The sequence below is a fragment of the Chlamydotis macqueenii genome, chromosome 1 (assembly GCF_036417535.1).
Source record: "Chlamydotis macqueenii isolate bChlMac1 chromosome 1, bChlMac1.mat, whole genome shotgun sequence".
Lineage (NCBI taxonomy): Eukaryota > Metazoa > Chordata > Aves > Otidiformes > Otididae > Chlamydotis > Chlamydotis macqueenii.
In genome coordinates this window covers 138,215,070-138,228,605 of record NC_141556.1, presented here as the reverse complement: position 1 = coordinate 138,228,605, position 13,536 = coordinate 138,215,070, and the positions used below count along the sequence as shown (strand labels likewise).

General features: G+C 38.0%; 1 protein-coding gene across 4 annotated transcripts in view; it reads right to left on the bottom strand.

Moving 5' to 3' along the window:
* The window catches only part of ANOS1 (anosmin 1), a 127,503-nt gene that overhangs the window by 91,214 nt on the left and 22,753 nt on the right, over positions 1-13,536 (bottom strand). For all 4 annotated transcript variants that reach the window (XM_086740488.1, XM_086740480.1, XM_086740463.1 and 1 more), the window contains exon 2: positions 10,134-10,181. In XM_086740488.1, coding sequence (XP_086596614.1) covers positions 10,134-10,181 — 48 coding nt within the window. The remainder of the gene's footprint in view (positions 1-10,133; positions 10,182-13,536) is intronic.

The following is a 13,536-nucleotide window of genomic DNA, read 5'->3' as shown; positions in this document are numbered from 1 at the left end:
ACATTAAAGGTCAATGCAAGTACATTTTGTCTTTGTCACTTAACCAGAGCTATATTTGATCTAGCTCTGCAGTTGTCTCCCATAAGAGGACAAAAGGACCGTACATTTAAACAGACTATTACAGCCTGATCTGCAGCAAGAATTAATTAGGTTAATCAAATGTAATTTAATAAGATAAAATTAAGATTCTGATCTCAACTGCAAATTTAAAAATTTTGTACAGATTCTCTGACTTACGTGAGCTGCTAAAATTCCCCAAGAGTAACTCATGGAACTGAGATTATATTTGGGAAATCAAAACCTCAAATACACTGCCATGTTATATTTTACTCTGCATATAGAATGTAAAGTTAATGAAAGATGAGAAAAAAAAGAGTATGTACAAGGTTTGAGCAAACTCAGTGGTGAGAGGCCTCGAAAAACTCTAAAGATTTAAAAGGATAAATCTGTTGTTTGCTTTCAAACAGATTTATTGCTAATTTTCCTTAGTCTTAGGAAAAAAACTCTCTGTCTTTACAGTATGACTAATGTTGCTCCATCGATGACTGGCCTTCTGCTAGATGTTACTTAATCAACTGCTTTCTAGATTACCAAAATTTACAATTGATTAGGCTGCATAGCTCCATTGCTATTTCAGTTTCTAGGAAGGGATTATTTTTGTGCTCAAATACCTCTAAATAAAGGGTTCTGCAGTCTGAATATCCCTGGATCACAAACAGTGTTCACTGAAGCAGATGAAGCTAAGTTAAAGAAGCATTTAGTGCTTCAGCATGCCAGCTTCAATAAATATCTGTCGGGTACGCATGTGTGTGCATGCACCCATGCATACATTTCTCCCTTTCGCTGTAGTATATGTCTGTATACAGTGCAGAGTATGCAGACTTAAGGTCTAAAGCCAGCATTTGCATTTTTGAGACCAGAGATGAGACTGCCATGCTATCGTCCTCAAAGTCAGTGCTGGCACAATTCAGTCATTAATGACAATTTTGTGTCCTTTCTCTGTAAAAGAAGGCTGTTTAATCTTTGGCTGGTTATGCTCTGCATTGGCTCGGTTTGCTCCATATTCAGTAGTCCAAATTTCAAACAGCACAGTGATTGAAGGGGCTTACCTCCATTAGCAAGTGGACTAGATAAAACTGGCCAGAAAAACAAGCTCCAAAAGAATCAACTTTTTCTATAAATCCTAGATGAACACCAATGAGAAACACTGAATTCTGCAGCAGTGAAACCTGGGGCACTGGGACAGACAACCAGTATGATCCTTTCCTCCTTACCCAGCATAAGGGCTCTAGCAGTGGTCGTAATCTTTTAGCAGAAGAAAAACAATCACACAAAATGGCCACAAAAATCATAAGAGGGCTGGAGCACCTCTCCTATGACAAAAGGCTGAGAGAGGTGAGGTCGTTCAGCCTGGGGAAGAGAAAGCTCCACGGAGACCTTCTTGCGGCATGTCAATACTTAAAGGGGACTTACAAGAAAAATGATGATATACTTGTGAGTAGGGCCTGTTGTGATAGGACAAGGAGTAATGGTTTTAAACTGAAAGACAGTAGACTTAGACTAGATATAAAGAAGAAATTTTTTACAATAAGGGTGGTGAAACACTGGAACGGGCTGCCCAGAGAGGTGGTAGATGCCCCATCCTGGAAACGTTCAAGGTCAAGTTGGATAGGGCTCTGAGCAACCTGATCTAGTGGAAGATGTCCCTGCTCCTTGCAGGGAGGACTAGATGACCTTTAAAGGTCCCTTTCAACCCAAACTATTCTATGATTCTATGAAAAATAAAAATAACTTGATCCTAACCATTTGTCCTAGAAACAGAACATTGTCAGCAGGACTATTCAGAGTGAAGGCCAAGTAAGACAACTTTCATTAAGCCTTGAGGTCTGTTCTTCAAGACAAAAACATTTAAGTTGAACAAACGGATAAACAGTAAGAGCTGAGAAACCAAAACTAGCATCTGGGAAAGGACATACCCTTTATGTTTCACAGTACTACTCAAATATAAGTAGTAGGGTTTAAGTAAGGTTTTTCTAGAAGCAGGTTATTCCACACCTGCAGGTTTACTTATCTATAGAGAAATTAGCTGGTAACACAGTATTAGACTGGAAGGATGACTAATACGATGCAACATAGCAACTCTGAAGAATACAAACTTTCTTCATTTCCCTTCATTTCAGTGTTCTAATACAATTGGTTTTTTGATACCCAAAAAAATAAAACTTGATATTTACAAATACAGAGCAATACATCAGAGGATTAACAACACTGTAAACATTGTCTGGATTTTAACTCTGTTTATTTGTCAGTTTTCAAGGCCCTTAGAGAACAAAGGGATTCCTTTCATCATAGCACTTTTATAAACTAACGCTTTTGTATAAACAGAAATGCTGAATCACAAAGCTTTTTCTTCTGTTTCCCCAAATACAAATATGCAGAGACCTCGGTCAACCTATTTCTTACTAGTTCAGCTTTAATCATCTAAACACTATGGTTCTCTCTACCTTTTTATAGATTAGTATAATTAAAAAAATAAAATCATCCATAAGAATGCAAGCAATAAGTATTACATTTGCCTTCTTATTTCTTATATGCTCAGGATTATTTTATCTATTTAGCACACCAATAATCAGACAAATTTTTATGAACTCTGTTCTATTCAATGGTTTTACCTTATCTTTTAGTAGATGAAAGAAAAAGTCTGTCTAGCAGATCAAGAAAGAAATTTTTATCCATTATTTCTTTTTAGCCAAAAATCAAAACATCCATTATCTCACCCTCTCATGGGTGGTACTTAAACCATGATAGATTGACAATGTCAAGAACCACTATTCCTCTTAAATTTTACAAAGCTATCCCTATCCAGCTGTAGCTTTCTTGTGTAAATAACAGTGGCTCAACATACTTCCCAGCAGAGATGTGAGTTTCCAGGCTAAGAAACCTGGAATGTTGAAGCTGCTTCAGGCTAATGATCTCTCAAATGCACACTAATACGTTTGATAAAAGTCTCCCAGCATGTGTGCACAGAATGCTTACCATAAGAATGACAGCACTGTGGGCAGGGCAAATCGCTGACACCATTTCAGGCTGAGTTAGATGCTGGAGGCACAAATTAAAACTGCGAGCTTTCATTTCAGTGGGCTTTGACAGATGGAAGAGTGCATCAAATGTCTAATTGTTTAAACCATTAACTCATCTTTCCACCTGCATTATCTTTGGAAAGAGCTCTCTTGGAAGCTTGAAACAATTGCTCACAGACTGAATTCAGGAATGTGTATTATTCTAAAAAGAAATTAGAGTTGTCTTTTTGAAACAGTCTCTTTATTTGGCTGCAGCATTTGTAAACTTATTTGATCTTTATTTTCACATTTTTCTCTCAGTTCTGAAAACTCAAAAAATAGCCTTTCAGTCTTTCTGCAGAATCAATCAATCAGGGACCACTGCCTTGGCTGCTGAGAACAAGTTGTACTGCAATTCACAGTGCATTATGATGATCCCCATTTATCTCCAAGCCCTTGTAAATGCCACTGCACATGCAGCTCTAAATTATGCCTGCTGGTCTTTTGACTTTCAGTTGCTTACAAAAAGAAAAACTTGTGCAAGGAGCTGTAAAAAAAAAAAAAAAAAAAAAAAAAAAATTATCTCTACTTCACAAACTCTCTTGAAATGCCTTTCCCAGTCATTTTGCCCTCCCTTAGGGCTAAAATACATTTTTCACTAAACCAGCATCAACGTAGTGCACTTTGTCATTTCACGTTACTCTCACTAGCATTTGACTCTTACTGTTGTTTTTAGAGGAAAGCACCTGTTATGTGCTCAGCACTTCCAAGTACTTGAGAAGAATGGCCGAGGCACTACAGAGCTCACATTATAAAAGCAAACTGGCAAAACGAAGCAGGAACAGCAAATGCTATGCATTTATATGCAGTTTAGCAAGACTTAACTGTTAGTAAGAGGACAGAAGGCAGTGGGATTTTAAGGACAGGACAGGAGCTTTGTGAATGACAGTCGGCAGGAGTCACTTGGGGCTAAGAAAGCATAAGTAGAAAAGAAGAAAACATAAGGCCCCAAATACCATCAATGGACTGCAGTATCTGCCATACACAGAGAAACTCAGCGAGCTGGAACTGTTCACCCTGGAGAGAAGAAGGTTCAGAGGGATCCTAAGCTTGTTTATAAATACCTGATGGGAAGCAATGAAGAAGAGGGGGTCAGGCTCTTCTCAGTCATGACAATGGACCAGACAAGAGGCAATGGGCACAAATTAAGAAACAGGAAATTTTTTTTTTTACTATGCAAGTGATCAAACACTGGAACAGGTTGCTCAAAAGCCAACTGGGTGTGGTTCTAGACAAGCTGCTCTAGTCCAACCCTGCTTGAGCAGGGCAGTTGCACTAGAAGATCTCAAGATGTTCCTTCCAACCTAAACAATTCACGGATTCTTTGGTAGATTTGTAAGAAACAGGTAGATGGGCATACAGAATAGTGGTACTAATGGAGACAAAGAGGCAAAATACCACATAAAGATTTTCAGAGAATAAACTAAGGAGAGGCAAAGTTTTAAACATCATTTAAAGATTTGAAAGTTAAATCCAACAGCAAAGGTGAAGTCAGTGGAAGAATTCAAAACACAACATGAACCAGTTTACTGCCATTGTACAAAATGAGCAAATCTCCAGTACAACATTGAAGTACTTGAGTCATCCTTGCAGACTATTTTATTGGACTAGATTCTGATAGTGCTTCAGATATCAAGCAGTACCTCAATCCACACATAAACTGTTAGTTGATCAACAAATCTAATGGCTATTGTAATGCTTTACTTCAAGTTTGCTAATCAATGAATGTCAAGATTGGGCTGCAGTGATCACGCACTGGAGGAGTTTGCAGTCCTGAGGGAAATGCGTCAGGCAAAGAATAAAGTCAGGATCATGAATATTAGGAAAGCCCTTCAAGGAGTTAGTCAATAGGACCACTTGGGAAAATGCCCTCAGGGACAAGGGAACAGAACAGAGCTGGCAGATCTTTAAGGATGCTCTCCATAGAGCTCACAAGCTCGGAGGCCCAAGTGTAAGAAATCAGGAAAGGAAGGCAAGAGACTAGCATGGATGAGTGGAGATCTGCTGGTCAAACTAAAGAAGTTCAATTCTTTAAACTGAAGTAACAGATTAGATTATTATATGTTAGATGAGATCAATACATTACAGACACTGCCTCATCATCCATACAACCTGTACCTCATAATGCTTTAAAATAATTACTTGTAACTCAGAATATGAGATAGCATAGAAAATATACTAATTGGAGGGGAAAGGAGAAATAAGCCCAAAGTAGATTTTATTTGCATACCTATACATGTAACCCATGTCAAAAAATATTATTTATTTGTGTTTTTAAAGACAATCTACAGATTATAGGCATGAAAATATTTTTAATTGCAATATGAAAGCCAAACACTTTGCTCTGATGCAAGACTTAAGTCCAACGTGTATAAGTATACTGATATATCAGATTCCAGTTTTAACTAGCTTTTCCCAACCAGACAATACACTCTGTAGAGCTTCTATTTTTAATTTCTCTGCTAGGATAGCTGTTGGCAACAGGAGCTGGGGTTTTATATAGTAATGTACATGGATGAAAAGAAGGGAGTGTCTACATGTCTCATTCTCTCCCCAGACAAGCTTTTGACCCATGTGGCGTCAGAGAATGGACTGAGATCCAGGTGCTGGTCCAATGACTGTGTGTCAAGAAACACTGAGCCCAGCGGAACCCAGGCTGTTTTGCCCTTTCTCAGTCTCTCCACTTTCTCATGCTGTTGTTTATGAGCCTACCTTCGCATTACTTAGCAAGTCTGACAGGCTGCCAGTAATCTGCTGGTAAAGTAAAAGAAAAGAAATGCTAAATTTTAACTTTCATTACCTAAATCAAATCTGAATGGAACCTCAGGACATAAAGTACTATACCATGTAGTATCAATCCTAATGAGGGTGGCAATGCTAATAGGAACATTTATGTTGCTCCTGGGAGCATGAAGGAGCGTGTCTGAAATGCTTGTACACCAAGACACACAGTATGAGAAACAAACAGGATGAACTGGAAACGTTGGTCAGCTAGAAAAGATACAATATCATTGGTATTAGTGAGACTTGGTGGAGTAAGTCTCATGACTGGAGTGCTGGGATGGAGGGCTACAGGCTACTCTGGAGGGATATGTAGGGCAGGTGAGGTGGAGGTGTCACACTACATGTGAGAGAGAGGTTTGATTGTGCAGCCCTTACAGTTATCAATGATGTGGTTGAGAGCCTCTGGGTGAGAATTAGGGGGATGGAAAACAAAGGCGATGTTGTAGCAGGTGTCTACTACCAATTGCCCAGCCCAGATGTTAGCACTCATGGTTATTCTACAGGCAATTACGAGAGATTTCTGGATTGGTAGCCCTTGTCCTTATGGGAGATTTCAACTTCCCAGACATCAAGTGGCTGTGAAGAGCAGGTCTCGGAAATTCTTGAAGTTTGCAGGAGACAAACTTTTAATTCTAAACAACAGTACCAAACACTTTTCTCTAATAAATTACAGAAAAATGTCTAAACCTTCAAATAAACTTCAACGTCAAAGTGTATTTTTTAGGAACTTAAAAAAAAAGTGTTTGTTCCACTCAATTTCTAATAAAAAATTTTCCACGAGATTCAAAAAAAGAAAACCAAATACCCACTATAAAGTATTAATGAGAACAATGAACATAGTAGAAAAAAGCAAAACATTAGAAAAAAAAAGAAAGAAAAAACTATAACATAATATGAAGGGCATAAGCTCAAATAAAAACAATAGAACTATGAATGAAGTTAGACAGAAAAAAAAAATTATTTCAAATCTATTTCCAAAGAAGTTCAGAACAAACTTCACTGACTACAGTGCCAATTTTACCTCAATATTGATATTCACACTGGAAGCCAACTGAGCAACTGACAGAATCCTAAGAATGCTCTCAGTCTGCTTCAACCCTGTACAAGCAGACAAGTAGGAGTGCATGATGGCAGTGAATAAATAACTACTGCAACCAAAAATAGCAATTTATTTAATGATCCTACGGTTGTCCTAATTACAATAGAGTATTTTTAACATATTGAAATTACCCATCTCATGTCAAAACAGGGCAAGTATTCAAGAGCTCGCTTGTGTTTTATCTTGTAAAATAGACCTCTGGAGAGATCTTATTAAATTAAATTACATATAAAATCATTGGTGCATATTTTGCTGCTCACAGTCATGCTTTTGTGACTTGCTCCATTAAAGTAACAAAAATAAATGGCTGTTTGGGATGTAAGTAGCAATCTACAACTGTTCACATGTGAGCTAAAACCATTTTAGTTCATTAGATTTGCACCTCTTTGAAAAAATTAGTAGTTCTCAAAAGTATTCATCTTCAAGCTAACAGTTGTTGTCTACACTTGCATTAGAGGGCAACAGTATAATAGCTGGAATTAACATTAGAGCTACTTCACTGACCAAAAAAACTTGAACAATATCTTATCAACAACTATGTTCAAGTACAGAATTATTCTTAAATATAAAGACTGCAGACTTCCACAAGGAAAAAAATCTTTTTGATTGTACGCTACAATGAAGATATTTTCTCTGTTTTTCTGTGTACAAAACTGTGGCAGAATTTTATGCCAGACTGATCTTACTCTCAAAGAATAATGGACAGAGACTTTAGAATAGCTTTTCGCCAGCTCAAGTCTAGGCAAAATGAAGCCAAAACAGACATCAAAGGTGCAATGAGGAAAAACACATACAAAAGCCCTGTATTGGACACTTTATGATGATCTTTCATTCTGTATGGCTCTATCTCCCATCTAGGACTTCTAATTTTACAGGCTACTGTCTGTCCTTGGAATGAAAAAAATGCTTCTAAAATAAAATTTGGATTGGTTATGTTACAAGTAAGAAGATGGACTACACTGTACCTTTTCTTTTAATGCTGTATTACTGTTTTACTGTCTGATACATTGAGGCAACTTCCACTGTGTATCAGATGCAATTACTTGTGCAAACAAAAGGTGCTTCTGTGCTTCTGTGCTTCAAAGTCCCTGACTAACAAAGCAGTTGGATGTTTGCTGTCACCTGCACTTTACCATAAGTCACCTCAAAAAGTTGTGTCAGTAAATACCACAACATGAAGGTGGACATTGGGACAATACTTTAGAAAAAATGTCATTGGAGATATGTAGCAGAATTACACTTATACAAACTCCTCCACTGAGGTGCTGAGAAGCAGTGAAAGGAATTTGCATTTTTAAGATATTAACTCAAACCTCTGCATTGCTTTGAAAGTTTCAGTTAGGTAACACAATAGTTTGACTTTACATTGCAAAATATAGAAAAGCAAAGCTTGCCTGAAATGAGAATATTCTTCTGATGTTGAGCTCTGCTAGCAATTTGACCAAGTTTTTATCTATTTCTTTTGCTAAATATGTCAAAGCTGCTTTCTTATGGAAAATGTATTGCCTTCCTAAGAAAGACTGAAAGCATAAGGTAACATGACTGTAAAGTATATGTCAAGTAATTTAAAACTGTTGCAACTGTTGTTGCATTTTGTATTATAATATAAGGTTAATTTGTAGCATTATTACACTGATTTCAAGAGACTAATACAATGTTAAGGTAAACCTTAAATTCACAATACCTTATATACACCTTATGTGGATTCTATGAACTTCGGATGGACTCAGAGAGATGTTTCTATAATTCTCTGAGTTATAGGAGAGAAGAGTTCCTATAACTCTCCTCTGCCCTGCTTGAAAAGCTGGACAACTTTTCTTGTATGATTCCTTCTTTGATAGGCAGACACAAACCACTGGAAAACCTTTCCGATTACATACCACAGTAGCTTTTATATCTGAACTAAAAAAAAAAAATACATCAGGATCACTGTGGTATAAGACCCTCCCACTTTCGTTAAAAAACAATTCAGTTATGATGAAACACATTCTCTGCACCTCTGTTTGTTTGAATTTTTTTAAGAATAATGAGATTTCACTTCAGAAGGGCAACCCTTAGCAGCATAGCACAGCTAATAGGAAATGTTTCGTTCTCTTCTTATACTGATATTGTTATACCCTGTTTTTAATACTGATAAAAGTGATCAACTTTGTTTTATTTTCCTGTGATGGAACAGTCAATAGCAAATTGGCCCACTTTCAATCCCATTAATTTCAACAGAAACTAGATTAGTGAACCAGTAATCTCATTCTTCAAATGTAGAGAAGAAATTGTCATGTGTTAAAATCGAGTTAGCACCAACATTTACATAGATTTTATTATTAAAATAATACAGAAAAATGCTACTGGGATTTAATCCCATTTGCAATAACCTTCACAGAATAAAAAATAAATATTGAAGTTAAAATGCCTAAGTTATGGTAGAAATATACTTTGAGGAATATTAGACAAAAATACTACCTTTAGCATTTTCAGGTAAATTTCCAATGGATGCATTTTCCATGGCGTCTACAAACAGTCAATATCAGAGTGTGTAATTCCACTTTGCCCCACCGCAGCTCCGAAATCGCTGTTGCCTCTATCCAGGCACCACAGAAAGACTCTTGCACAGGAGAATCAGTTGACAATCAGCTCACCTACCCTCTAGGTTTTCAGGGTTAAAGTGCTAGAACAGGGCATCAGTAGAGCCACTGGGATTTACATTGAGAATTTTTTCAAAGAAATTCAGTGTAAGGCTAAAAATTAAATACTCAAACTGAATGAAAAGTTGAATGTTGACATATCTCAGTGCTGTTGGAGGAAGATTTTAAAGTGATTGACAGTTTTACTCTCTTATGACCACAAATACTGAAAGAACACAAATGATACACTAGATTTAGCCAGTAAAAAGTTTTATGATAACCACAGAACTATGTTGGTTTAACTAAGTTTGATATGTATCCTCAAACATGATTCGTTTGTCCTGAAAGAGTAAATCACTCTGCTTTAATTTTGGATGTTTTATTACAGGTTGAAGTTTCCAAATAAAATATAAACAGATGCTTCTGAAAGCAGGCTAAGATGAAAACTATTTAATCTACAGACAAAGCAAAAAGGTAACTTAAAAGAGAGGAGGAGAAAAGAGAACATACCTTTGAACACTGTTTATGATTCTGGCACCAAGCAAGTGATCCATTGTTCTGAAAGACAAAGAAAAAGTACATGAAGATTAATATTTCTTTAAGACTAGACATGACCATTCTACCAGGTTTAAACAGAATACACCATCCAGTTCTGCTTAGAGAACGATGCTCTGTCACAACACTAGTACCAATCCTAACTCCAGTCTCCTTGTGTTGAGTAAAAAGCTCAAGCAAGTATAATGTGACCAGAGAAAAGTTAGGACAGCATTTCATTAGGCAAGGCTGATGGAAAGCTGATTGAAGTCACTTTTTAGTCCATCTTTGTAAACAAGTACTCTATAGACTCGCCAGGAAGCAAACAAAAGGTAACACTTGTATTTAAGAAATTGATATGGATTGGTAGTGATTCATGAACAGAAAGCCCATTAGTCCCATTTCAATATTGCACAATACTTAAAATAACTTATCAAGGAAGGATAATGAATGGCCTTGAAGTAAACGGAAAATTCAATTAAATGCGACAGCAGTTTACCAAAAGTCAACCGTGCCAGTTTTATTTTATATTTTGGATAATAAAGTGCATTTCTCAGATGAGGGGAAATACCTCTCATATATCAGGGGATATAGCTATCATTTATTTTTACTTCAGTAAAACAAAAAATATAGTAGCACATGCAAAATAATAATTTAACCTGAAGGAAAAGAGAACAGGATGAGAACAGAAAGATAAGTATGAAACCAGCACAGGGACAAACAGCAACCTGCAGTTCTACTAGAGGAGCTTCTGAGTCAATTTTGGAAACAATATTTCCTGTGGAAAAAAAAAAACACAGCTCAGGAAAGAGAAGTGTATGTTTGTGGGATTAAGAGATGACACAAAATATTGGTTCACTTTCTGTATAGTTCTGTTGGTTTTGTTTAGTGAGAGGGGGCTATGGTGGCAGCTTCTGCAAGAAGCTGCTAGAAGTTTCCCCCTTGGCCGGTGGACTCAGCTGGCTCTAGGGTGGACCCGCTGCTGGCCAGGGCCAAGCCAATTGGGGGCAGAATGTTCCCTGATAACGCCTCTGTGATAATGTATTTATAACGCCTATGTAATAAAGAAGAAGAAGAAGGGAAGAAGCTGAGGCTAGAACAGAGAGGGGGAGGCGCGCGAGCCTTGTGGCCCTTGCGGTCCCTGCCTCCTGGCCTCCCACCGGGCAGCCGATTGGGCCCAACTCAGCTGAGCCCGGGGAAGTGGAAAAGAGATGAGATGTGAAGAGATCCTGAGAGGCGTCTGCCTAAGCCGATTGTGAAGAATTTTTTGTGAGAGTAATGGCAGCAGACGCCAAGATCAGTGAAAAAGGAGGGGGAGGAGTAATGCGGCTCCTGGCCAAGATTTCCCTGCAGCCCATGGTGCAGCCCATGGTGGAACAGGTTGTCCCCCTGCAGCCCATGGAGGCCCACGGAGGAGCAGGGATCCACCTGCAGCCCATGGAGGACCCCACATCGGGGCAGGCAGATGCCTGAAGGAGGCTGTGGCCCGTGGAGGGCCCACTGGGGCAGTTGTTCTGGAGGGACTGCACCCTGTGGAAAAACAACCCACGCCAGAGCAGTTCATGAAGGACTGTAGCCCGTGGGAGGGACCCCATGCTGGAGCAGGGGAGGAACGTGAGGAGTTCTTCCCCCAGTGCGGACGGAGCAGTGTAAAGCGACAAGAGACAAACTGACCATAACCCCCATTCCCTCTTCCCCCCGTGCCGCTCGAGAAGGGAAGGAGGTAGAGATAATTGACATTGAAGTTAAGCCCAGGAAGAGAGAGGGGTTGAGGGAAGTTGTTTCTGTTCTCCTTCTCATTATCCTCCTTTGGTTTTATTAATAACAATAAATTTAAATAGTTTTCCCCAAGTCGAGTTTGTTTTGCCTGTAACGGTAACTTCACTGATCTCTCCTTGTCCTTATCTCAAACCTTGAGCATTTTTGTTATATTATCTGTCCTCCATTCTCTCAGAGGGTGCAGGGAGTTAGAAAGAGATTGTGTAGCTTGGTCTCGAGTGGGGCTAAACTATGACGCTATGTTACCTAAGGAGCTCTGGGGATGATAAATGTAAAAACACATCCACTCCTTTCCATTTGTAAGCTTATTTAGGAGCACTTTAAAAATTTTAGTTCATACAATTTAATTTCAATACTTATGAAAATGTATTTTGTCTTATCTTCCCAGAGGTTACAATGCAATCATTATTTGATTTTATAATACCATTTTTATCTGCTGTTACTGTAGGTTTTAGCTAAAACCAAGATTTGCTAGCAAGAACAGCTAACTATGAGCACCGTGTCAGGTCCAACCCCTTCAAAAAGAGAGACACTTAAATAGAAGAAATAAAACTTTAGAACAGCTGTAAATAACACATGCTAGTGGGAATACTTTAGTACTACCCTCAATGCTGTATGAAGATTTATTATTTCCATTTACAGATCTAGCCAGCAGCAATGTTAAAACAATATTTTATGTGCTACTTTCAATTTATCCCCCCTTTCTTCTTCATATAAAATGTGACAAAGGTAGTTGATTGCAATAACAGATTAGCAGCAGCTCACCACTTTGTTTCAGTTATGCTGCTGCTTTTCACTGAACTAGAAAAAGCACTCCTGCTTTTGAATTATATCTGTTACTTGAGACAATAACTCCATAAATGTCCAGATGTGTGGCTCCTCTACTTAATAATTTCAATGTCTATAACTGTTTTCATTTTCCTACTGAAAACTATTACCACTTGAATTAAAAAGTAAGTTTAGCAAAACATAAAAATATTGTTTAGCAACTTCAACTTCATACAAACTAACATGATGTGAATGATCTTTCATTCTACAAAGTTGAAGAGCAAATTCTACAGGCTTCTTTTGAAAAACAGGGTATCAGAGGAAGCAGGAATGCTAAATTAATGCTCTCCTCCACTCTGCATATTTGTAAATGATTAATCTAAGTTACACAAATATTCAGCCATCTTTTTTTTTTCCTGCTAGTGTACCTGGCTGAAACTGTGATTTCAAACTATCAGAAATTTGTATTTTGCATGCTCTCAGATTACATCCTCAGTTCCCTCATATCTGTTTTTCTTCAAACCCAATCTTGACATGACTTATGCCAGTGAGAGTTTTGACTTAGTCTTTAGTGATGGCTTAACTCTGCTGTGCAGAAATGGCCTCAAGGAAGAGTTAAATACTACTGTTTCTGCCCATCTATAAGCCTTCCACCAGCGTACCTTCAGGCCAACCTTAAAGTATCTTAATCTGTATACTGAAGAGGAGTTTGCTCAGCAGGACAAACTCTAAATATTCTATCTTGCCAGGACTGACACATCATATGAACGATGTCAGTCAGACAAGACTAGAACAGCCTCCAACATCCCACAGTAGATGGGGACAATAGGAA